This window comes from Antennarius striatus, chromosome 12 (assembly GCF_040054535.1).
Source record: "Antennarius striatus isolate MH-2024 chromosome 12, ASM4005453v1, whole genome shotgun sequence".
Lineage (NCBI taxonomy): Eukaryota > Metazoa > Chordata > Actinopteri > Lophiiformes > Antennariidae > Antennarius > Antennarius striatus.
The window spans coordinates 16,881,701-16,907,684 of record NC_090787.1 but is presented as its reverse complement, the minus strand read 5'-3'; the positions used below and the strand labels follow the sequence as shown (position 1 = coordinate 16,907,684).

Below are 25,984 nucleotides of genomic sequence, written 5' to 3'. Positions count from 1 at the left end.
AAATACAAAATGATGCTGAATAAGCGGTAAGCATGACTAAAGGCTAAAATTAGTTTTAGCTGCTTCACTTTTAGGTTCCTGGTGTTGGGTGTGTATGATCAGTCATACCGATACCGACTGAGATGAGATTTTTCCTTTTTTGTAAATGAGTTTACACAAGTAATCTTTGGAGGAAAAATACTTAATTTGCATATCTTATTTATTTACAAACTCTAAAGGCTTTGACCAGTCTATTCATATCCAGTTTATTTTTACAACTGCAGGTGCGTAGACGTCTTCTTGTCCAACTTGTGTGCACACAGCCAATCAGAACAAAGTCATACCTTCAACAACAATGGATAAAACTATGACAGCATTTGGCAACAAGAGCATTATCAACAGAAATAAGCAAAATAACATTTTCAAAATAAAATTCACTATCTCTGTAAGTTTAGTACAGTAAAGTACACTGGAGCCCAGACCTGGAAATATGACAACGGAAAAAGTTTTGTTGATGGTTGGCACAATAATGCAATATGCATTATATCAGTTCAGCCTAATCCGTCAAGTGTTCAATGATCCTCTCAATTACAACAGTATACAGTATACAGTACAACTGTAATTGTATGAAGCAGTATGATTATTTAATGTTCATGCAAAAGTGAGAATAGACACTTTAAAAGAATAAAATCCCAAGTTTGATGGCGATAGAGCCGCTATAGCACTGCGTATAACCCTCAACTCTAAATATCTGGGTCATTGAATGTGACGTGAAGCCCAACTCCCCACCAGTGATTCCAGTGTGGCCTCAGAAGAACAGTAGAAATCACACTAGATAAGACATCATTTAAATACAAACATCACTGAGGTGTTGGATATGTATGTAAATCTGTGCTTGTTGTGCAGAGTGATATGGAAATGAGTAGTTATTACGTGATATTTTGTCAGGCGTCTCCTTTTCCTGTCAACAGATCCCATGAAAAGACGAAAGATATTGTATTAAATCTTTAAAATACAGGGTCTCAATATCTTCCCCAAACACTGACAAATGTTATTCAAACAAGTATTTTGGGAACTATTTTCAGAGGCGCACGTTTGGTGCATCTACTAATTTTATAGTAGCAACACATTGTTTTTGGGCTTCACTCAAACTACACTGAAACATGTATGTGGCTGCTATAAAATGTATGTGAAAAAGTTCATTTATAATTGTTTCTGCATGGGACTTGTTTCCAATAATAAAAAGAAAAAGAAATCGGTGGCTCATAGGCAACAACCTGCAGTTCATTTGTGTTGCAAAAAGACAAATAATTGAAATTTAATGAAAGAAATAAGTTTTGAATTCTTTTATCCACGACCATCTGCGACATCTGCTTGTGTTTTTTGGGAACAATGACTTAAAATCGCTCATCTGTACACCGGTGTGACAGACAACACTGTCTGCACACGGCTACAGTTTAAAACAGGAAGTCATATCTGGTGTTTCAGGTGAAATGTCGGTGAAAATATGTGATTCTATTACTGCTGGAGGAGCAGGGACACAGCTATAAGACAAACTAGAGTAGCACTGGTAATCGGACATTAATTATCTTAACAGTGTCTATGAACAACGCGGCGGGCTGACATTCCTCTCTGTGTGGTTCCAGTATCTTCATCCCCTTCAGCCTCTGGGCTTTCTCCAGGTGGAGGAGTCCACTTATGTCTCCACCTTACCATACGTTCCCTCTGGAGGGCGGTACTGTCTGGGGAAGGCTTTGAGTTGGAGGGAATTAAAGGCGTATTTACGACATCCCACATTCTTCATGGTGTTCTCTCTACGGCAGCCCTCGCTGTAGAGAAGCAGGAAATATACATGTTTGACTTGTTTGATCTGTGACTTTTATCCCGTTCAGCATCATCGGCTCACCTGCGCATGCAGTCGAGTGCCTGGTAGAAGACCTGCGGGGCGAGGGCGTGCTCCTGCTGTAGGATCTGACACTGCTCCAGGGTCAGAGACATGGCGGTCCGGTCCTTGGCGCTCTTACAGCTGGTGAAACGCACTCCGTTCAAGCGACGGCAAGCCTTTAGAGTTTGGAGACAGGTTAGAGGAATGAAGATGGAGTTTTGTAGCTGTATAGAGAAGAGGTTACCTCAGCTGCTTGCCATAGAATCTCCACGTTCTTGCTTTTCTTGGCATTTACATTTTGACTCAGCTGTTTCAGCAGCTCAGGCACGCTGGTGGTGCTACGAGAGCGAGGCAGACCTGAGCAGACAACAAAGAAATCACAATACGTGCTGTTTCTGTTCTGTTGAGGTGATCTTTGTGTCTGTGAACTCACTGTCTTCTGGCAGGACTTCTTTGAATTGGTCGTAGTATGAGCTGAGGCGAGTCATGCTCTCCATGTTTATCACCTCTTGAAGTGACGTGTCTCCAAACCTGGAATAAACATATATGATGTGGGTTCTCTACGGGTTCTTCGGCTTCCTCCCACCTGAGAATTAAATCTCAACCTGTCGTCTTACTACCCTTCTGTCCAGTTCTGCAAAGAGGAATTGTGTCTGTTGGGGTTTGAATGTGTTTTAGATTAAAAAAAATTGGGGGCAGATTCTTATGTTTGTTTTTGGAGAGGTAGGCTAAAATAGCCTACATGCATAAAAAAAAATCATTAAAAATGTGAGGATGTCAATGTAAACAAATAAAGAAAAAAACAAACAATCAACAAAAAACAAAAAAAGAACAGCTAAATTAATATAATTTATGGATATACTAAATAAATGAGTGAAGGGATATTTCAGAAGAGCCGCATCTGCAGTGGTCTTGCCAGCAGAGGGCGCCACACTCCAGAACTGTTTAGGGATAAATGGTGGACCTGAGTGAGCTTAAATGCAGCCAGAAATGCCATTGAATAAAAAATTTCACAAAGGAGATGTCTTTAGGAACCTGAGCTGCCATAATAAAAGTTTGCGCTTTTTTTGATTGTCTGGTTTAAAATATTTTCCTGTTTTTTTCTGTACAGCTTAAACACGTTTGTTTGAAGTGCTGCACATTTGATTTTTCAGGACACATGAGGGTCATTTTCAATGACAGTTTCCCTTTCTTACATGGTGTAAGAACAAGTGCTCAGACCTATATGGTACACACACACTCATGTGTTGTTGTGTTTTTTGATAACTATTATATAAATCCTGCCAAAAATATCGAACAATTTTCCTCCAAAGTGCTCCCTGCTACCTTCTAATCCCAATGACTTACTTCTCCGCCAGCGTCTGCTGTTCGTTGATGCCCACGTTGAAGAGGACGGGCTGCACACGCAGCAGCATCCCGTTCTGAATCTCCCGCGGCAACGTGTCAAACATCACCCCCGGCATGGGAACCCTGACGTTAAAGCCGTTCCTGTTTCCTGTGATGACCGGCAGCATGTCCGGAGCGAAAGCTGAGGTCGCTTGTGTTACTTTAAAGGTCACGTTTCTCAGGTCCATTACTCCGATGCTCATGTCCTCCAGCATGGACAGCTCTTCCCCTTTCAGAAAGAAGAAGTTCACACGAAGTTCAAATATAGTAATTACACTTATAGATATGTGTGTTCAGTCATTTCTAACATGCAGAATGTGACGCATAAAAAGCACAGAGGACAGACAGAGTTGGGCATTTGGATTTGGAACTTGTAACCTATGGTGGAGGTGTGCACACTCCTACAGTTTGGTATTTCTCAGCGATCATACATGCACACACAGACAGACACTCATCGCCCTCACACACAGGTTACCGTAGGTGCTGAGCAGGCTCTCGTACTGCACCAGCAGACCGATGGTGTGAAGCTGCCGGAGGAAGCCTGAGTCACACAGACTGTTTCTCAGCTTGATCACGAAACCACAGATCAGCGCCGTCAGCTGCAGGAAACACAGCTCGGGTCAAATGCACGTCACGCTTACTGTAATCCTACACAATTGTATCTGAAAGAAAGACAGAATGGGTAGATGGGGAAGATAAACGTTGACGTACCGTCTGACAGAACACAACGTCACGGCGGTACTGAAGCGTGAGACTCATGGCGATGGTGGGGGCGCTGTCCTGCATCAGCAGGAACACCATGGCTTTCTTGGCTTTGTCGCTCATCAGAGAGGCGCAGTCCGTCAGCGTGGTGAGGAGGGGGTACAGGGCGTCGCTCCACTCGCCTGCAGACACACGAGTTACACACACAAAGTACAGAAATACTAAGTCCAGTCAGGAGATCACATGGAGATTTTATCTCCATCTGTACCTGCAGCCCATGACCGAAGAGATGCATTTGGTGAATTCCATGTCTTCATTTCAGTATTAAAAATGTATTTGTTATTATTTATTTATCTATTTGTTTGTTTGCTTGTTTATTTATTTAATTTATTTAGTTACTTATATATAATATAATTTTTTTTTTTAATTATTTATTCATTCATTCATTCATCTATTTATTCTTATACTGAAGTGACACTAAGGGTTTAATCCATATAAGGGAGTGCTGCTCTCACCTGGGGATGTCTTTTCTACCTCCGGGCTGGTTTCTATAATTGCGAGAAAATAAACGGGTGTTCAGGTATAATTAGAATCATCCTACGTGATGTTAAAGCAACACAGGAAACTGGTGGGTGAATGATGGTGACGGCGGCTGATGGTGTGCGCCGGATGTGAGAGAGGATGGATTAAACACGTCCTTATGCTCAGAAATGTGTTAGTCATTAAAGATGAGACACATTGGTGTTAAATGTCCGATCGTTTTTCTCTACAGTGACGTCAGTCAGTGCATTCATGCAGGACTGGGTTCATACAGACAACATGCAGTAAAAAAAAAAAAGTTGTCATGAACAGATACCCTTCTTGGTGTTACTGGGTTCGTCGCTGGCGAGCATGAAGACGTCCTCAGAGCTGCTGTCACTCTGGAGTTTGTCTCTCTGCAGCAGTCGCTCCACCCTCTGGATCACACACTCCAGGCTTTTATCAACATTCAGCCAAATCTTCTCCTGCACAAACACACACACACACACACACACACACACACACACACACACACACACACACACACACACACACACACACACACACACACACACACACACACACACACACACACACACACACACACACAGAGTTATCACTTAACCGCGCATCAACACAGTCAATACAGAAGGAGGTGAACTCATCTCCTACCCACTCCTCCTCGTGCAAATCTGCTTGAAATGAGGTACGCTTGTTTCTGCTCCCTTCGAGGCCCTCCGGAGGAGTCGCATGGCGAGAGGGGGAAGTGGAGGTGCGTGATGGGGAGGTTGGGTGACGGGAGGGGGAGCGCGATGGGGAACGAGACGAAGGTGAGAGGGAGGATGAGGACGGAGACGGCGTGCCCTGCTGGGTGAACTCTGGGCGGGCGGCCGCCAGAGCGAGGATGGCTGACGACAACAGCTTGGAGTCGCACACAGTCACCAGCTGACGAGTCTGCAGAGGGACACGGACTTATAAAGTCAATAAAAATATTATTCCCAGTGTGCAAAGCAGCTGCATACTTCATTAGTTATCATTTGTCCAGGATTTGATAGTCAAAATAAATAAATGTAAGCTTCCAAAGAGGACGATTCCCTCCAGGTGGTCTTACTTTCTCTGTCAGGATGGCGAGGGTTCTCTCCAGAGCGTTGGCTGAGCGATCCTTGGCAGCTCGAGACAGACGTTCGGTGTAGTAACACACTTGAGTCTTCAGGGTGTTAATTTGAGCAATCAGTTCCTTTGCTTTCATGACATCCTGAGGCTGGTAAGCCATCGCTTTGGAGCCCGAGCCAGCAGAACTAAGGAGTGTTTGTTACAGAGGGTGTGAAACACAATCACATACAGAACATGAATTACCGAACAAGTAAGTAAGACGGCACATGGAACACGAAAAAAAAAAAAAGCAACAAGACATTCCACAGCTCACCTTTCCTCTTGATAAGAGCTGATAGATTAAAGAAGTACAAGAAAGATGAATTAATCATTTTCACATAATAAATGACCCAAACATCACAAACTCTGTGGCATCTACTCACTGTTTCCTGGCTTCCTCCAACTTGTGTAACAGTTTCCGCAGCCCGCAGCCTTTAAAGCCTTGATGATGTGCAGCAGGAGCACCGATAGTCACCACATCGTACGTCCAGTCTGAGCAAGAACGACAGAAAATATGACAAAAGATAATGAACTAGATATATAGTTTAAACCTTGGCTACACATCAGTATGCTGCACACACAAACACTCACCATAGCCAGACTCTCCCTGTACTCTCATCCTCTGGATGTGCAGGTTTGTGGGAATAAACTCTAATTTCTTGTCAGCTTTCAAAGTACTAGACTTAAATGAAGGACCTGGAGAGCAGGAGGGAGGAGAGAGGTTAGCTCCATGTTGGACACACACAAAAGCATAACCGACGGTTTGTGATGGTGCTCCAGGACAGAAAATTAACACGATACACATAATGAAGATGATGATCAAAAAGATGCAGACCCTGAGAGGGGAACCCTGAGACACGACACAGCTGAGTGCTCCTCGAATGTCGTAAAGAGACTCGGTTCTGACCTTTGTACTCGTGCAGGTCACTTATGGTCTCCTGGTAAGTGAGGATGATGGTCTGGTAGTGAGTGATGATCTGCCTCCGGAGGTTTTCCCAACATGGAGAGAGTTCGCCCAGTTCTTCCACCTCACACACTCTGTACAGAGTACGAATGACATCCAGCTGATTCACAGATCCACAGCAGACAGTTCAGTTGTGCAAACAGTCACAACATCAGAGCATCACCAAATCACCCATAGAAAGAGAAGCTGTTACTCCATTACTGAGCATTAGTTCACATGATGGCTAAGGGGGATGTTAAAAGACCAAATCAAAGACGGCTAAAAACTAATCAAATTAAAATAAAATAAAGAGAGATGACAAATAAAATGTAGAAAGTCAAGAGATGAGTCAGGATTGAGTAAAAAAAAGTTGGGTCATGTTAAAAAAATATGTGTTACAAATAATATTCTTGCACAATCTTACAAATTGACCCTGAACGCATCACAGGCTACCAAACAGCAGCTACATGAAGCCAGACGTCACCTCACGGCGTCCTCCTCCAGCAGCAGCTTGACAAACTGACGAGGAATGTGCAGGGACAGCGTGCTCTCCGCCATCTGCTCCAGGATCCGAAGGTGGTTCCCGTCCGTGGTGGGGAAGCGGTACGTTCGCGACATGACGCCGCCGAACACTGGGTCGGATTACAAAACACAGTTTGACATCCATGAAATGCTGTGACGGACGATCCAGATGATGATGAGGTCTGAAACACTCACCAGCCTTTAGCAGCGGGTCTTTACACAGAGATGAAGATTTGGATTTCACACCCATGGATTCAGTCAGGCTTTCATCAACAGGGAGCACCATCTGACACACACACACACACACACACACACACACACACACACACACACACACACACACACACATACACATTTGTTGTAAAAAAAAAAGTAAAAAATCCTCAAGGCTAGAAGCAGATTTTGAAATCTGTGAAAGATTGATTATAATTATAGTAGCACTTCAGATCTCATATCAATGAATCGATATCACTTTCATTTCTCCTCCTCTTAAGAGCCGAGGCCCCACTCATCACTCACCCTTCCATTAACAGTATCTCCTCTCTGTAATCTTGCCACGGGTCCTCTCTTCTCGTGCTTCTCCTCCACCTGCCAGGCGATGACGGTGATGTTCCCCACCGACTCGTTCTCTGTCGACCTGAACGCAGCGACCGATGAATCAACACTTCTGAAGCAACGCCGTCATTTGTCGCTGATGTAAAGGAAAGTATCTGCCCGTTCGTTACCTGAGCGTCAGGTGTAGTCTGTGGTGTTTCTCCTGCAGCAGCTCTTTCACAGAAAACATGGATGAACCGAGCATGTACATCTGTCACGATAAAACACATTCAGGGGATTTTAATGACAGATTTTAATGACCTGTGAGTCCTAAAACGACTGCTGGGGCCGGGGCTTACCGTGCCCTGCGAGCGGTCCTTCACGTCATAGACGGTCAGTTTGACCTGCGTCTGCTGAGTGATCAGAGAGTCCTGGAAGAACGCTACACTGCTGAGGAAGATGGGGTTACTGGTGCCCTGAGGACAAAGAGGGAGGTGAGAGGATGTGAACGCCTCAGACAGAAGGCCGGAGGCTCGGCCAACCGGCATGAGCGCACCTCTATTATCTCCGTTTGAGCGTGCTTGGTCCAGAAGGCCTGGGGGGGAGTGGTGCAGCTGACAGCGACGAAGCTGGTGGGCTTACGGTCCAGAGAGGGCGTGAGCAGCTCGCTGCAGGCTGCAAACACAGCAGATTAGACTCCGTGGTGGGACGTTCTAATCCCCGGTAATGGGAAGAGTGGATGCAACCTATTTATTCCTACTGAAGACAAACGTACAGTGTGTTCCACTTTAATATTTGATTAAAATAAATGGATATGTGGTGCATATGAATCCTTGTGCAGAAACTGCAGTAGACGTAAAGTAAAACAAATGATGGGACTACTTTACGCTGTGGAGTGATACACATAATATGAGTTCTCGTTCGTGTGGGACTGAGAACATGCGACAGTGCAGCTCAGCGATGTGTTTGGATCAATACTGGATCAACAATGGGATGCAACAACACAGTGGTACACACAACCATGGTGACTTCTGGTGAACTTACCCACGCTGAACTCCAGCACAGGCTCGTCTGGATCCTGACTTCTGCCTGCAAGACAGAGAGGAAGAGAAGGAAGCTGCTTTTTTAACGCGCTGCAACTTCATCGTCAGCAGAGTGCGCACGTTACCATGGTAGCAGTTACTTAGTTACCTGATAGAGCCAGCCCCATCATCTCAGCTGAGAGATCAAACGTGTTCGCCCGGTAGACGGACCATGGCCGATGGCGAGGGCTGCGCTCCTTCCCGGCCATGGTGGGTTCACGTCGGGGCTGATAGGTGAGTTTAATAGACGACGTCCAGCAGAACCCAAATCAAAACACGCTTGAGTTTCCAAAAGTTCACACTGTGGTTAACGACGAAACTGGAAAAGAGACAGAACACAGCTAAGTCCTCATCTGGTGATCACATAGAATTGGATTTTAGGATCTTTAAAGATCACAGGATCATAGGACCATAGGATCGGATCTTTGATCATCTTTTATCAGCAACTGAGCTGGGAAAAATAAAACCACAAAAGCACAGAACTGCTGGTAATTATTGCTGCAAACATGGTCATCATCATGAGAATAAAATGATAATTAATGACGTGCTTGTCAGTCTGTCTTCTATGATACGTTTCCTGAGTTGAAGGGTGTTTGAGAGGTTGTGCAGATCTCTGCCACTGCACAACCTCTCTCCTTCACACTGATGATATGCTAATATAAGCAGCAAAAATAAACTCCGTGGGGCAAAAGTGTGACTTTTCACACAGCTGCAAGATGTGAAAGAGAACTGTATGAGGCAGATCTTCACTTCCTGACTCCTGGTGTTCGCTCTTGAAATCAGGGTTCAGTTGTTCCTGTAGATAATACATGTGTCAGATCCATTTTATATAACAAGCAAATTTACTCTAGCTGTCACAGCTAACGTCATCATTCAAATACTGCTATAGGATCAGGGTTAGGATCATCGTAAAGGCAGTATATCAGGGAGGAGAGTGAAGAAGAACTGACCAGGATGAGCTCCATTACAGATTGGTTATTTGGAAAAGGAAGGTGTTCCACAGGGAAGTTCACGTTACATTAAATATAAACTCACAAGTTTTTGAGCTTTGAGTTTTCCTACATACATTTTTGATGACTATTGTCACAAATTTGACTGTGCTAGAACAAATTCTATTAATGAACTGACTGGAAATGCAAAACATTTGTCCATATTCAAGAAGTGACAATCACTATTTCAATCTGATAATGCATTTTAATTACAAACACTTGCACCTTGCAGGATAATTATAATCTCAACAAATATTATTTCATCGCATTCGAAAATATCTGTGTATGAAAGGAAGACCCTCATTTATGTGAAATACTCCTGTGAACAAAAAGGCTAAAAGACATCACTGATGTTGGTAACACTGATGTAAGCCTGAGGATCAGTTACAGGACGAGCGAGCCGTTTCTGTTCTGACTTAACTCCTGCAAAAACACGGAAAAACACAGATGTGATGCACAGACGTGGTAATAGAGGTCAGATGTAAAGGAAGAAAAACGAAGACGTATAAACTATGAATCAGGAGGAAATGAGACAGGTGAACAGTGTGATGCTAAACTGATCTTAAGTCTGCTATAAAAGGTTGTTAGAGACCTTTATGTGTTTTTCTTATAGTTTAACCAACAAGCGCAACATTTATTCTTCCGGTGTGCGTATGGTATTCACATAGTATACTAACAGTACATACAGTATATACATACAAATATGTACAAAAACCCACCCACTATTACTCAAAGTGATCGTCTGAAACAAACCCCCGGTCGAGCCGGTCGACCTCAGGGGAATCCACTTGTCTTGTGTGTTTGCTTCATAACACAATGACAAGAGCAGAATAGCTAGATGTGGACCACTGGGCGTTCATGAGGAAGGAACTCTGCAGCGGGGGCCTATTTTTATCCGAGAATCAGTTTGTCGCACTTTAAGATACAAGTGCATAACCCAGAATGCGAATGAGAGCTTAGCTGCTTCACCCGGGACTAAAACAGCTGACAATTACCAGAGCTGCTCTGCCTCATTAGTCTTTGCGGGAGTCGGTGGGAGACGCCTCTTAATATGTGTGATCTTTGCTGCCTGGGGTGATGGAAACTCTCTAGGAAGCCAGAGTGGATCTAATGCCGAGCCACAGGGAGTGACAGATCATCATCATCATCTCATCTGTCCAACAGTCATCAGCAGCGTGCGTGACGGGAGCTAGAGCGGCTGGGAATGGTGCTGAAGAGACTCAGATCACATTCCACTCAGCGGAGGGAAAGTGTGTTAATCTTTTAAAACCAGTGGTCGGCAAACTTTTTTCCCTTCCCAGGTGGAAACAGATGTCATTTGGTGGACATTGGGTCAAAACAGTTACTGTAGAAATTCAAACCCAAATGATGATGATGATGATGATGATGATGATGATGATGAGAACAAACAGATGTATCCAAGAGGATTAAGTGTTATAGAGTTCAAGTTAAATCTGGACAATCCACATATTCTCACTAAATGTCTCAACTGCAGCAGCTGGTTTATATCCTAATGATGACATATTTTCTTCTTTAATTTGACTGTATTTTACATTGTATTACATTACAATAAGAAATAATAGTCCATGTAATTACCTGAACTTCTTCAGAATGGATTTCTGCCTCTCATGCACGGATTATGAAAAAAATATGCAATGATTAAGGAACTTATATATTTACAAACCACTGATATTACAATAAGATAACATAAGGTAGTCCTTTATTTGTCCCACAGTGGGGAAATTCATGTGACTGCCGGAGCACAGGGGACAGGGCTTCATACATACGTACATACAGTACATACATGTATATATACTGTATATGTACATATATACATACATATATACACACACACACATACATGTGTGTGTGTGTATACAGAACGCATCATCTGTAGCAAAATAAAAGGAAAGACCAGCGTGTTTCTACATTTGAGAAGCGAGAAGAGGAACGGTTTTTATTCTTGACTTGACAAAATGAGAGAGTGAGAGAAAAAATTTGGTTTGAGTTGGAACAAATGAAGGAAAACAGCCACAGAGTGAAGTGTGTGGAGTTATAGGAGTAGATTCAGGTGATCACAGACAGAGATGCTCCTCTGGGACTCAGACAAAAGTGACCCAGTTAGCCAGGCGGGCGGCTCACAGCTGGCCCCCCTACAGATGCTGTCAGCGCCGGCTGCACCGCAGTGCCTCTTACGTATCGTCTTCCTCAAATCACTTCCTGCTCATCCCCCCAATACCAGCTTCTGCTCTGTCATTAAAAACCTGTCCTGTTTTGTCCTGGCAGTCTGTTTCTCTTACCTCTGTCCCCTGACATTTGTCTCATTTCCAATCTATCGATCCAGTTTCCCTTGAATCTGGTCATGTAGATCGATCACCGGTGTAGACGCCGATGGATGAACAGAGACACAAATATCTATTAGCTTCTGAACCGATTGATCACAGAGGAGGATGATATGCAAACCAGTTTATTCTCAACAGACAGACAGGAAATACACACACACACACACACACACACACACACACACACACACACACACACACACACACACACATACACAGAGGGGAGAGAGAGAGATGTAACACCATGCATAAAGAAGCTCTTGTTTCCTAGACAGCAGTAAACTGAGAAAGAGAAAAAAAAACCTTTCAAGGTGATGACGATGATGAATGAATGAATGAATGCACTGCAATTGATGCTCAAGGATGACACACACCCTTGTCCAGAAGTCTTGTTCAATGCTCTCTGTTTTAAATCATCATTAAAACAAACCCAACAGATGCAAAGACACGCAAAAACAGAAAAGAAGCAGAACTCATCATGACTGACTTCCTGTGACATGAATTAAACTCCTGATTCCCTTGATGCTCTGTTGGAGGCTGGAAGTGACGCGACTCACTGAGTTACAAACACAACATCCTGTGGCAGATGGAGGCTCATGTGTTTAAGATATATGTGTGACATTATTCTACATACATCAACACCATCCTGGCCTCCAAATAAGGACTCATCCAGCCTGGATTCTAGGAAACGAGCAGAACGAGGCCCGCAAGGAAATGTTTGACCCATAATAATAATAATAATAATAATAATAATACTATTATTCCACAGTGGTTGTTTACTGACTGACGCACGGATAGTCACAAACATTGCGTCATGATATCAGATGATGCTCTTTCAGTGAGGCCGATTCTTTGTGTTGGATGTGTTCACTGACATCCAGGTCATGTAAAAAAATAAAAAATAAAAAAACATTTACAGCTACGTTTACAGCTCGGAGGCTGTAAACATCTTATTCTCCTCCTGCTGGGAGGTGATGCTCGTCTCTGATCGGCAGAATCTTTTTATCATCAACGCGCCTCGAACAACGTTCACGATTTTTTCACGTCAAATGAGAAGAAAGAAGATAAAATTAATATTACGTACCGTTAAGAGAAAAGCGATGCTTTCCTTTCATACGGATGAGCATTCTCTTTGCACATCCGACGGTGTCTGCAGTCGAGACTCGCCCTGACTCCCTCTGACAACATCGAGGCGTAACACCTCCGGTCAGCAGCGCCTCCTTGTCTCCGGTAGGGGGCGCTGCGGCGCACACCAGCGGTACCGCTGCAAAAGTAATTCAACTTGATTTCAGGAAAAATAATGATTACAAAATTAAAGGACGACATTTGAAAAGTATGAATGACGTGAATTTGATTAAAGTAATTATAGAAATGCTGGAATGATAAATTCAAAGACTTGTAAAGATATTTGAGATTTATGAGACACAAATGAAAGATTTAGACAAATTTACTATTTGGTTGTTTTGAGCGAGTGTTAATGATTCACTAGAATCAGTGACGTAGGCCTAACAGGGATTTCGATCAGGAGAGTCATGTGAATGAAGAGAAGCTTACTATTAATTGCAGCCTGTGCTATGTCATAATTAGCCTGAAAGTCTGTGAGGCTTAGAGGACAGAAGAATGAGACAGAAAAGACCAACAAGACCAACCAGACAGACAGGTGTGACCGACTGCCACCAGATGTCGGGCTAGGACTCTCATCTAGTAATGTTTAAGGGCAGAAAAACTCATCCAGGATCAGCTGTTTAGAATTTTAAATTAATGTCTATTTGTCCATTAAACATTAAAATTCTACTTTCTAAAGGCGATTAGAGGACTGATTCGCGTTTCCCCTAGTCCTTGTCCTGTCTCACCTGTGTTTTATGATGGCGGGTTGTTTTCCGTGCTGTTTTTTTTTTAAAAATTCACTTTTTTTCTGATAAATGCAAGAAAACATATTTTAATGAAAGAAAGAAACATATTTAAGATGAAACTTATGTCTCTCAGGAAGCTGGTGTCACCGAAACTTAAACAGCGGTCCCTGAAGGGCCCTCGTCTCACCCTTTTTTTTTTTTTTTTTACCTGCGTCGGGTGGCGCCCAATGAGAGGAGCGCTCGGGGCCGCGCCCAGCCTGTATCGGAACTTGGGGACGCGCACAGGTAGATCACAGGTGTGCTGCTGTGTGTCAGCGGGAAGGAGACGCATCCGGACGCGCAACGGTGATCCCAGCAGTAAGGTTGATTAGAATCCTCACGCCTGGACATTCAGAGAAGATATTAAACCGAGAGGATGACAGAGAATTGAAGGTGTCAACCTCTGGAGGAGAAGCGGATTCTGTCCTTTTAATTGCTGACATTTATCCTCATCAATGTGAATTCGGATAAACACACAATGGATTTACGCAGCGCCAGACCAGCAGCTGTTTTACTCGTTGTGTTTTTATTTTTAAGTCTTCTATTTGTCTCCAAAGGGGAAATTCCATCCAAACCTGACGCCGCCGTTACTATTTTGCCTCCCATTGTGCCCGACAATGTCCCCCAAGCTTTTCCAGACGCAGGAAAGGCTAATTTGCCTGTCTTTACAATGGATTACACAAGAATACAGATACCGTTTGAGATCACCCTCTGGGTGCTGCTTGCATCATTTGCAAAAATTGGTAAGCAACCAAGTTATCCTGACTCTGACGTAGTAGTTTTGACAGTTTCATAGAAAGCTTCAGGTAAACTATTCAGGTAACTCTTATTTTCCATCATCAGAGTTGATTCTCAACTTCAAGTCGCTCTGCTTTCCTCAGGTTTCCATGTCTACCACAAGATCACCTTCTGGGTGCCGGAGTCCTGCCTCCTGATCAGCATTGGGTTAATTGTGGGTGCCATCATGCACTCCGTCCACGAGGAACCCCCTGCCGTGCTCACCAGCAACGTCTTCTTCCTCTACATGCTGCCCCCCATCGTCCTGGACTCGGGCTACTTCATGCCCACCAGGCCGTTCTTTGAGAACATCGGCACGGTCCGTTTCTGAACCAACAACCGGTCGTGAGAGCTTCAGCTGGACCTCATGTGAATACATTTATGTGACGCTTTCTCCTTGTGCTTGCAGGTGTTGTGGTTTGCGGTGGTGGGGACCCTGTGGAACAGCATTGGCATCGGCATGTCTTTGTTTGCCATATGTCAGATCGAGGCGTTTGGGGTGCAGGACATCAACCTGCAGGAGAACCTCCTGTTCGCCACCATCATCTCGGCCGTGGACCCCGTGGCCGTGCTCAGCGTGTTTGAAGACGTGTCGGTCAATGAGCAGCTCTACATCGTGGTGTTTGGGGAATGTCTCTTCAATGACGCCGTCACTGTGGTGAGTGGGCTGACACGGGGGTTGAGGAAGTGCGTTCAGGTTTGTGCCGGTCAGTGGTCTCTAAGGATGCTTTTTGGATTGGATTCTGTGTTAAAAGCAGAAGAGGCGTGCTGCAGCATGTTGGCCCGCATCGGTTAGCTGTGGGCTACTGCTTGTTATGAAAACACTGAGCTGTGAACAAGTTACCTCTACACACTGTTTTTAACCTACATCATGCTGAATAAAAAGTTGTATTTCATTGACTAAGTACACCTTAATAAGACTAAATTACTGCATCAAATGTGGCTATAATCCAAAAACCTCAAAGGCAGTATTTTGCTTCCCCTAGAAAAAAGATTATTGTAGCGACAATCCTGACTCCACCTATCATCTAAGGCTGCGTTTGGGGCTTTTAATTTGAACTATTCTATTATTTGAAGCTGTTTTTTTATTCTCCATGTAAGCCCAGCTCGGGTTTCTCCAGAAACTGTAATACTTGTTCGATCTCTTATCTAGGTCGGTTTCATGTTTGAGAACATATAAGGTAAGGGGAGGGTAATAATGTCCGTTAACTGGAAAGACTGTCGATGAGATGATTTGAATGGAAGTAAAGATAAAGTAAAGATATATAAAATGGAAGTGAAGGAATGTAGTTTGACATAAAGCCAAACGCGTCCGCAGGCCTGAGTCTGGATGACATGGGAGAGTGTTTGCTCAGATGCTGCCAAACCAGTTTCTGAGATTACCATTACATTTGGCCATATGGGAGGACAAGGGAACACACACGCACACGCACACACACACACACACACACACACACACACACACACACACAACATCATCTCAAGGTTTGGTTTGAAGTGATCTCATGCTCAAATTTCCTCATTCTCCCTGCTCCTATTGTGCTCTAACACTCGTCCCCACCCCGCTACATTAATCTGCTTTGACCACTGATGTGGTGAGCCTTTTGTTTAGAACACAGTAGCAGAGCTGAAAAGTGAAGACAAACATTGACTCAGGAGAGCAGGAAGGCTTTGGCGTGGTCTGTTCAGAGAGCCACTTGTAGCAGAATTGCAGCCATCAAATCCAAAGTGTTTGCGCGATCACTTCCTACGGGCGCTGCAGTCGCTCCAACGCCGGGATGGCCTCACAATTCAAATTTAAAACGGAAGAATTAGTTCTGCTTTTATTTTGCACACAGATCTGCTTTCAGTAAATGTCGAGAATTGACTATTTCCTGTTTATCTGTCAGTGGTTTAAGAACACCTTTGTTTGATAAGCTTTCAGTTTCTGTTTTTGCTCATGTTGATTCAAATACTTTGAAAGGAGTAGAACCAACAACCACTGCAAAGCATGTGAATGTTACCTTATTTAACCTTAATAAAATATTTTTGAGTTGTTGGCAGAGACGGGCCGTGAATTCTCTCAGTATTGCGAGACTGTTTTTGGTCTATTCATGGGATGTATTGACACAGACCAAACAAAAAATGTTACCAGCTGGATTGTCTGAATGAGCCGTGTTTGTGTGTGTGTTTGTGTGTGTGTGTGTGTGTTTAAAACTGCTTGGAAACTTGACTTTTCATATCAGTGAACCTGTAAACATGTAAACCTTCCATCGATCTGAGTTTAATATCGCAGCGATTGTCCTTGTTCAGTAAGCGAACATTACATATGTTCTATCTGTGGTATATTACTTTGATAAGACTTATTTACAAACCTGCCACTTCCTCCCAAACCTGTCGATTGTTTTATTCTGTAGCTGCTCGTTCTGCTAAATGCTCGTTTTTCTGTGAGTCAGTCCGTGTTCTTGGTGGCGTGAAATTATCACACTGCAAACAGCGCTGAGTAAATATTTCAATGAATCGCCATTATTTGCATGTGTGTCATTAGAGGCTACAGCCCCCGCTCGACCCATGACCCCCCACAGGATAAAGTTTGAGTCTTTGCATGCATGCAAAGCTGCAGACAACCAACATGTGTATGTGTGTGTGTGTGTGTGTTTTCAGGTGTTGTACAACATGTTTAACTTCGTGGCAGAGATGCCGGTCGTGGAGCCGGTGGATGTTTTCCTGGGGGTGGCCAGGTTCTTCGTGGTGGGGTTAGGGGGGATGGGCTTCGGCCTCCTGTTCGGCTTCGTGGCGGCTTTCACCACCAGGTTCACCTCCAGGGTGCGTGAAATCGAGCCGCTCTTCATCTTCATGTACAGCTACCTGGCCTATCTGGTGGCGGAGCTCTTCGCCATCTCCTCCATCATGGCGTGAGTTAGATTTTAACACGTCTCCAGGCTCAAATTTTAGAATTGGTGAACAGTGCAGTGAAAACACACACACACACACACACACACACACACACACACACACACGTGCTTTTGTTTCTCTGCAGCATCGTGACCTGTGCCCTGACCATGAAATACTACGTGGAGGAAAATGTTTCCCAGCGTTCTTGCACGACCATCCGCCACGTGGTGAAGATGGTGGGCTCCATCTCAGAGACACTCATCTTCTTTTTCCTGGGAGTCGTCACCCTGACAACCGAACACGAGTGGAACTGGGGCTACATCATGTTCACGCTGCTTTTTGCCTTCGTGTGGAGAGGTCTGGGTAAGGAGACGTCCTCTGTCCTTTCATGAATGGGTCCACATTTTAAAGTGCACATTATCTCACACACATCACCTCACACACGTAACCTCACACACATCACCTCACACACATCACCTCACAAGCACACGAGTGGCGTGAGTCACATCCCTCGATCAGGAGCACGTCGTTCCTCCAACAGCCGTGTAGCTGCGACATTCCAACATTAACAGCAAAATGTCACCAACAAAGACGCAGAGAGCAAGATTGTAAAATAAATAAATCGACTTCCCAAATCTTTTATGAAAAAACAAACAAAAAGTGTTTAGCTTTGGAAGCGTTTTGTATCACTGAACTTTTATTTATCTATAAGAAAAGTCCTTTCTTTTGCTGTATGCTGAACATGCTTAAATATGAAAAATAGACTTTAAGCAGCGAATCGACTGTCTTGAGATCGTCTCTGTCGCGGCTGAACTTTTCACCTCGCAGCAGTGATGTTCTTTGCGTCCTCCAGGACGCCGTGATGTCACCGCTGGGTGTGGCTACAGGTTTCAGGTGAAAGAGAGAGAGAGAGCATGCTTCCTGCTCTTTATTTAGGGTGTGGTCGGAGGTGGAAACGGCTCCAGGCTTTGAAACACCGAAGCACAGAAAAACAGCGCTGCGGGCTATCGGTGTGTTGTCTGTTGTAAAACTTGTTTTACAGCTGTTCAAGAGCGTGACACGAACTATAAACCAAAGGATCAATTTGATGTCCAGTTTATATATAATGATGACTTTGTCATTTTTCTACCTTCTCAGGCGTCCTGGTGCTGACTCAGATCATTAACCCTTTCCGCACCATCCCGTTCAACGCGAAAGATCAGTTTGGTCTGGCCTACGGTGGCCTGCGAGGGGCAATTTCATTCGCCTTGGCCTTCACACTTCCTGATAACATTGGCCGCAAACAACTCTTCGTCACTGCCACTATTGCTATCATCCTCTTCACTGTGTTTCTTCAGGTAAGAACTGTAGTACACGTATGTATATACACGCATACATATAAATAACGTGTGAACGTTTGAAAGGTTTGTTAAAATGTCTTGTTTTCCGGGTTTCTCTCCTTCTTTTTCATCTTCCTCACAGGGCATTAGTATTCGTCCTCTGATCGAATACATCAACGTCCGCAGAACCAACCGCAATCTGGACACCATTAATGCTGAGATCCATTGCAGGGTGCGTCAGATGGGGGATGTAATAAATACCAGAAGGCCTCTGCACACACACTAACATGCCTCTGTTTGCCATCAGCTCATGGAACACACCATCGCCGGCATCGAGGACCTGTGTGGACAGTGGAGCCACTTCTACTGGAAGGACAAGTAAGTGATTCCTCTCTGGTGTCTGTCAGCACAAATCTGTCGTTTTAACGCTGGACCATTGATGAGTAACCCGCAAAATGTGCAGCACTGGCTTAAAACACTCATTGCTCTGGAGTTTCTCACCATTAGTGAAAGAGAGACGCAGAGTTTTAGTTCCTGTGCTCTCGGGTTGCCTCTTTGTGTTTTGCGTGAACAATGCTGTTGTTCACTCTGGCTTTGTGTGGGAATGTTAAGTGACAATTAGATTTAACTTCCGCCATCAACATCTTCCTCTTTGCCCTGTGTGTTAATCTGTGAGTGTACAGTAAATGCCTGAAAGTTACTCACTTTGGCTTTGTACTAAAGTACCTGATGCAAATGTCACTCCACTGCCTCAGCTATTAACCTTGCTCATTTTCTATCACTTAAAAATTTGAAATAACAAAAAACAGTAATGAAAGTTATTTTCAGTAGAAAATTTCCACCTATTCAAAACTGAAAAAATGATTTCGTTTGAATATATTTTACTGTCGCTCTAAACCTACAATGTCATAGGTCCAGCGATGTATTATTATTGTGTTATCGAGTCAGTCAGTGTTTACTCCATGAGTAACACTTGTCACTAACTGTATGTCCCTGCTGTATGCGTTATATTTTATGAGAAGAATAAATGGTTTTATAGCAGCAGCATCACGCTTCATGTACAGGTTTTATTATATATTTCAAACATCGTAAACAATTTCAATCTAACATGGTATGACAGTTCATGAGTGGGCTGTGAAATGATCCCATGCAAAACTTGTAATGTCATGAACTGAAAACATATTTACTGTCTTCAGGTGTGATAAACAAGTAGAGAAGGTTTTGAAGCTAACGTATTGTACACATGTACACAAACGGTGCCTTTAGTCTTTGCCTTCTATCCCGTCACTGCTGTCGGTTTCCACTGATACTTCCTCCTTGTTGACTTACTCTGTTTGTCTGATGAGACCGGTTCCTCAGGTCTCACAATGCAGATCTTGAGTTTGATTGGACACGTAAAAAACAAGCTGTCAACACAACTCATTAGGGGAAGGAGAACCATTTACGCTGGACTCATAGCGGAACGGTGACCACGTGGGTTTTCATGTTTTTAGCACATCAGTGATCCTAAGCGTGCAAGTAGCAGAGCAGTAGCATCTTCTTTATTCCACTGATCATATGTTTCATTGCTGAAGATGAGAATAAAGCCAGTAATAAGTAGAGGAAGCTGCAGGATGGAAATGAAGTGTCTGTTAGTGGATGTGTGTCAGAAGACAAAGAGTTCAGCGATAGAAAACAAAAAGAAATAAATAGACTATGGATGAGTAACTTTTACACACTTGACCATCTCATCTACACTTTACATGAACGCATGCAAAACTCGATGCGTCATGAAATAATGATGCGTCAATCTCTAAAGTCAGCTTCACTTGTGGAGAAAAGCTTGAAGACGTTTCTCCTCTCAGTCAAGAGGCTTCTTTGGTTCTTACCGGCTGGTGGGGAGTTTCACTATTGAACCTAGTGGGAGTGTTCCAGAAAACTATAGGAGCTGTGATATAAGGACCTCGACTATTTGCGTTAGTTTAATTACGTGGAATTCCCCCACCAGACACTCAGAACTGAAGAAACCTGAAACTGATTAAAGTGAAAGAAAAGCAGAATGTCTGCAGATTGCACAGCCCCACCCAGGACAAACAGTGTGTGTTTGACTCACCTGAAACACCACACACACCTCCACCAAGTTAGTGGAAATTGGTCCTGGCAGCTTTTGTGTAATTTAGGAAAATGTCAAACGTCACAACTGCAATGTCTAGAAGAAGAGAAGAAATAAAAATCAGTTTTAGATTTAATTTAAATCAGATTTAAGCGACCTATCTGCCCACGGGATTCACAGAAATCCACTGGAGTTTGTACAGAATCCTGCCAAAAAACAAATAAATAAACAACGTAGGTGGAGATGCTTAAAAAATGACCCCATGATCAAATAAAATGTGAGAATTAAAGCCAGTCGAGTTACTTTTTAATTGTCAGTGTATAAAAAGGTCTGTAATTCTTACTGTTGTCACCTGTTATGTGGGTTGTTTTTTTTTACCAAATACAATTTTTTTTGTATTTTTTTCCACAAATCTGATGTAAAGAAATCAGTCAGGGTTTGTTTGGCGAGGCCTGATAAAATTTATTCTTCTTCCTCAGAGCTCCATTATTGTTCAAGCCGTTAATAACCTGCAGCTCTGACCGCCCTGATCTTTTATCACCGAGAGGTTGTTGGTTCTAATCTTTTCAGAGGAATGAAAAATGTAGACACAGACTGTAAATGTTGTTTGATTTGTGTGTATCCTAATATTTTCTGTATTTCCAATGAGGAATCAGTTTCACACAAACCAATCAATTTTACTTTTTTTTTCTCTCTCTATTCAAGATTCATGAAGTTCAACAATCGAGTCCTTCGGAAGATCCTGATTCGAGACAATCGGGCCGAGTCCAGTATCGTGGCTCTGTATAAGAAGCTGGAGCTTCAGAACGCCATGGAGATCCTGGACACGGTGTCTGGAGACATCAGCGCCGCTCCGTCCATCGTCTCCCTCTAGTACGAAAACGATGACGCCGCCTCTTTATTGTCTGTTCCAGTCAAACGTGTGGACATGGTCTCTCTTAATGTCTGTTTGTTCTGTGTTCCAGTGAGGAAAAGAAGAGTTCCGCTAAACCAAAGAAGAAGTTCATGGCTTCAGACCTGAGGAACATGCATGACATCCTGTCAAAGAACATGTACAAGATCAGGCAGCGGGTGAGAGCAGATAATCCTACACACTACTACTAGTAGCATCATTACTAGTACTACTACTTCTTTACCACCCAGTTTTTCTCTCCATACATCTGGTGTTATAATTTCACATTAAAAAACATTTTTGATCATCTCATAAAATACCAAGCTTGTGAAAGATGTGGCTGCAACAATAAGTTGATCAATCGATTTGGTTGTTTCTTAGTAGTTAATTGGTTGCCAGATAGTCTGATCATGGATCAATTCTTTCATCATTTCAGTTGTGAGGAGTTCTTGCTCTTCATCATCAGCTATAATAGTAAATGAGTCTTGGGTTTTAACTGTTGGTGGAAAAAATAAGACAATTATTTGTCTTGGGCTCCGGGAATTTAGGAACAGCGTTAATAATTAGTTCAAAAGTGTTTCCAGTTAACAAGTCAGCTAATCATTGTGATAATTATCAATATGATATAACTGGCAAAAAGATCAATAATAAAACAAGAATTAGATGTACGCATCAAAAATTTAAGCAGCTAACAGTTACTAGCAGATATTTCTCCTGAAGGTGTTGTATAGTTTAATTCAAATATTAATATAATATAATAGCTGGGATAGGATCCAGTTCCCCGTGACCCGCTACGGCAGATACAGCGGCGGTACATGAAAATGAATGAATGAATACAATAATGTAATACAGTATAATATAATATAATGTAATATAATAATACAACTGTTAATATTAAAGCAATACAATTCACCAATATTTCAAAAAAGTACCAGATGGGAGAATAAAGCAGAAATGTGTGGCAGAAATGTTTGGATGTTTCTTTTCCTTCTGTCTCTCAGCGTCTCAGAAATGACAGAATGTGTTTCTCGATGCGACGATGAAGAGAAAGGAAGTCTGCCTTCTGACTACATTTGCATTCTGCTGCTGTTCATTGTTGTATTTAAATCTTGCTTGTCCAAGATGGATCAGGGATGACACTCCTCTACATTTAACTTCTACATGAAGTTTCATGGTTCTCTGCAGAGTTTATAAAAAGTGAAAGTCCTCCGTCTTTCACTTCTTAGATATATTTGTTGATAATCACTGAAGGAAGATGTTTCTGTGGTGCCTTCAGGTACACCTCTGTGTGATTACTCCAAGCACTGAAACGCTGCTTTACACAGCCGGCAGTACTTTTCCATTAGTGTTATGACATCAGCCTTATAAACTGACCACACATGTGATGTGTAGACAAACAGGGAGCATGTGCTTATTACTGACAGACTGTGAAGCAGTGTTGCCACCTATTGGGTGACCCTATCATGGAGTGATCCATGAGTGTCCACTGGTGGTCTGATGTCTGTTGTGATGCTTTTTACTTATCCAGACGGTGGCGTTCACGAGTAAACACGCCCTTCCCAACGACAAACACACCAAAGAGATACTGATCAGGCGCCACGCCAGCATTCGTCGAAGCCTCCGACCTGGCAGCTTTCAGACATCGGTGAGCAGGAAACAGGAATCTGATAAAAAGAAAGAGTGAAACCTGAGCTTCATCTTATTCTTGTCGTTCCCATGTTTTTCACAGGCGGTACCCAAATCTCACAAGTACTTCTCTCTGCCTGCTGGGAAAAGTCTGGACTCAAGGTTTCCTCCTGGGAGGCAGAGCTTCACAGGTGGTGTAAAAGTTGAACACTTTCGCTCCATTATGGAATAACTCAGGACAGACATTCATGTTGAATGCTCTAGTTTATACCAGGAAAATGTTCTCACCAATCTCGATTTAACTTTGCATTTAGTACAAATCAGCAGAACATCTTTGCGTTGCATAGAGCAAATATGACGAACACAAGGGACCTGTTAGTGAAAATAAATAGTTTCTCTTCAAAAATCTCACACGGAACGAGCAGCTGTTGCTATGGATACAAGTAGAGTTGAGCTCCTTCTGGGAGAGGGTTGGTTTCTGAAGCAGCTCTCAACACAACTACAGTACTTCGTATTATTTTTACCATCTTTATTTAGATGTAAATGTGTGTTTTTGCTGAATGGGAACTGTAGTTTTTAGTTCATCCATTTGGTTACAAGTCAATAACTTTGCCTCGTTCTGCTCATGGTGACACAAACCTTCATTCACACATCTCCTATGTAACAGAAGTGTCTTTAGGAGATGTAATGCTTTGTACTTATCTGACATGTCTGTTACCTTCCATTAGACATCCATGACTCAGACCGCGTGTGATTGGAGCAGCTCTGTCTCATGTCTTTAAGCGTGACTTAATTCTAATGCATTTAGACCGGCGACCTGCGGGACTAGTATAGTGAATCAAGTCTAAACCGGTCTAAAGACAGCTGAAAATAGATAATACTGCTCTGGTGTGTCTGGTTTGACTCTAAAAAATATTTGTTTTAATCAATATTCACTGATTTGTAAGTATTCCATGCATGTACATTGTTTAATACGTAACAGCCTTTTGTTTTCCCATAATCCCTGACTAAGGATGGGATCTTTGTGCTCGTGGCTCCAGCCACATGGACATGGCGTCCCTCAGTCGTTTTCACTTCAGTAACTGTTTTACTCTCTGTGGCAGAGAATCAAGATTATTTCATCCTTATTTTCCATCCCAGATGAACAGGAAACCATGTCAGAGGTGGCCTACCCTTCCAGACGCTCTCGATTCCAGCAGCCTCAACGCTCGTCCTCCAGAGCCATGATGCCCCTCCACAGGTTGGACACCTTGAAGGAGGTGTCCTCCGTGGATACGCTGAATGAACGTGCAGATGAAGCCAGCGGCCGGGCGGGACCCGGTCTGTCCCGAGTAACGTCCTCCTCCAGTGACTCCCGTGTCCCAGCTCCTCGACGCCATCCCCACCCCCCCGTTAACAACAGGAGCTCAGGTCGCGACGTAAGGGAGGGAAATCCTGAAGCAGAAGATGAAGAGGAGCAGCAGCCTTCAGCGCCACCTCCAGCCTGGGCTGCTGAGCCCAGAAGCCCCTCGGCACAAAACCCTCTCCTCAGACGACCAAAGTGGAACCCGAAGTGGAAGTGAGAGCGTCCCTGGGCCTTTTGGAGAGCAGCTGGACTGCCACCGCCAGACTGATCACATGAAACTGTTTTCAGACCACGGAAGGGAACCAGGAAATGAACACTGAGGAACTTTTTTTTTTTTTGTCATATGAGAGGTGAAACACACCTTAAAATGAGCCAGGATGGACCGAGTCAGAGCCGCAACAGAAGTGAAGAAAAGTGAAGCGACTTAAGGACCGTAGACGATGACCGATTTGTTGTCACGTCAGACCTTAGCGTCATTTTACCCTGATCCCTTAGGATTTTTAGAAAATGTAATTTAAACTTTTATTTTCAGTGACTCTTACTTCATTTTGTGTAATGTGATCTTTTTTTAAATTTTTTATTGTTTTGCCTCATGTGTGTATTATGACTGACAATATCGTGACAGTATCAACTGCTGCGGTTGCGGTACAAACGTACTGAATGACTGCTGAGCTGATGGAACTCTAATCTGGACCAACTTCATTTTCATGTTTTGTAATAAATTTATATGTTGTTCTTATCAGGCAGTCATGACACCACGGACACAATGCAGGTTTACATAAGCTGTTGGAAACACCGTCACTAGAGGAGGAGATAAAGGAAGTGGGGGAGGCCTAAAAGATTTCTCAATTTCTCACATGTAGACTACGGCCAGGTTTGAAAAGCACATGAATTTGTTCTATTACATCACAAAGTAAACTCCAGTTCTTTGACCTTTTTAGGTGCCACCCCACCTGACATGAAGCTACCTTTGAATTACTTGGATAGAACACTACTGGTATGCTAACATTGCCTGGATATGATGGTCAGTGAGGTCACGGTAGGACACAAGTGAGATTTAAAATAACACATTCTGAGTTTCACCGTCCATCCTGAGATGTGTGCAGAACGGATGCAACATCCAGACTGTCAG

At 43.3% G+C, this 25,984-nt stretch overlaps 2 protein-coding genes across 4 annotated transcripts; one reads left to right on the top strand and one right to left on the bottom strand.

Moving 5' to 3' along the window:
• Nucleotides 1-224: 224 nt before the first annotated feature.
• Nucleotides 225-13,232, bottom strand: inpp4aa (inositol polyphosphate-4-phosphatase type I Aa). Of its 3 annotated transcripts, none has more exons than XM_068328870.1 (24): nt 13,120-13,232; nt 8,814-9,023; nt 8,667-8,711; nt 8,179-8,297; nt 7,982-8,098; nt 7,814-7,893; nt 7,608-7,725; nt 7,284-7,374; nt 7,051-7,198; nt 6,531-6,661; nt 6,215-6,319; nt 6,007-6,115; nt 5,898-5,915; nt 5,583-5,769; nt 5,144-5,425; nt 4,809-4,956; nt 4,468-4,500; nt 3,962-4,134; nt 3,726-3,849; nt 3,212-3,479; nt 2,298-2,395; nt 2,109-2,221; nt 1,886-2,040; nt 225-1,808 (listed from the first exon to the last, which is right to left on the bottom strand). In XM_068328870.1, exons 2-24 carry the CDS (start codon nt 8,911-8,913, stop codon nt 1,676-1,678), a joined length of 2,895 nt encoding a protein of 964 aa, XP_068184971.1. In that variant the 5' UTR covers nt 8,914-9,023; nt 13,120-13,232; the 3' UTR covers nt 225-1,675. The 3 variants fall into 3 exon arrangements, with proteins under 3 accessions (XP_068184971.1, XP_068184972.1, XP_068184973.1); XM_068328871.1 differs by lacking the exon at nt 13,120-13,232 and adding an exon at nt 11,994-12,255; XM_068328872.1 differs by lacking the exon at nt 4,468-4,500.
• A 904-nt stretch (nt 13,233-14,136) lies between these two features.
• Nucleotides 14,137-25,853, top strand: slc9a2 (solute carrier family 9 member 2). The gene is made up of 13 exons (XM_068329077.1): nt 14,137-14,670; nt 14,809-15,023; nt 15,114-15,362; nt 17,348-17,598; nt 17,724-17,941; nt 18,716-18,915; nt 19,040-19,129; nt 19,205-19,275; nt 21,695-21,862; nt 21,955-22,060; nt 23,410-23,526; nt 23,611-23,698; nt 24,648-25,853. Exons 1-13 carry the CDS (start codon nt 14,406-14,408, stop codon nt 25,067-25,069), a joined length of 2,460 nt encoding a protein of 819 aa, XP_068185178.1. The 5' UTR covers nt 14,137-14,405; the 3' UTR covers nt 25,070-25,853.
• Nucleotides 25,854-25,984: the final 131 nt, after the last annotated feature.

Bases quoted from the DNA above. Each gene is read 5' to 3' on its own strand.
- inpp4aa (XM_068328870.1), bottom strand. From the start codon at position 8,913: ATGGCCGGGAAGGAGCGCAGCCCTCGCCATCGGCCATGGTCCGTCTAC. The intron at 7,726-7,813 runs GTAACGAACGGG...CGCTGCGTTCAG, and splicing joins AGACTACACCTGACGCTCAG to GTCGACAGAGAACGAGTCGG. The intron at 2,041-2,108 runs GTAACCTCTTCT...CAAACTCTAAAG, and splicing joins TTCTATGGCAAGCAGCTGAG to GCTTGCCGTCGCTTGAACGG.
- slc9a2 (XM_068329077.1), top strand. From the start codon at position 14,406: ATGGATTTACGCAGCGCCAGACCAGCAGCTGTTTTACTCGTTGTGTTT. The intron at 17,599-17,723 runs GTGAGTTAGATT...GTTTCTCTGCAG, and splicing joins GCCATCTCCTCCATCATGGC to CATCGTGACCTGTGCCCTGA. The intron at 21,863-21,954 runs GTACGAAAACGA...TCTGTGTTCCAG, and splicing joins CCGTCCATCGTCTCCCTCTA to TGAGGAAAAGAAGAGTTCCG.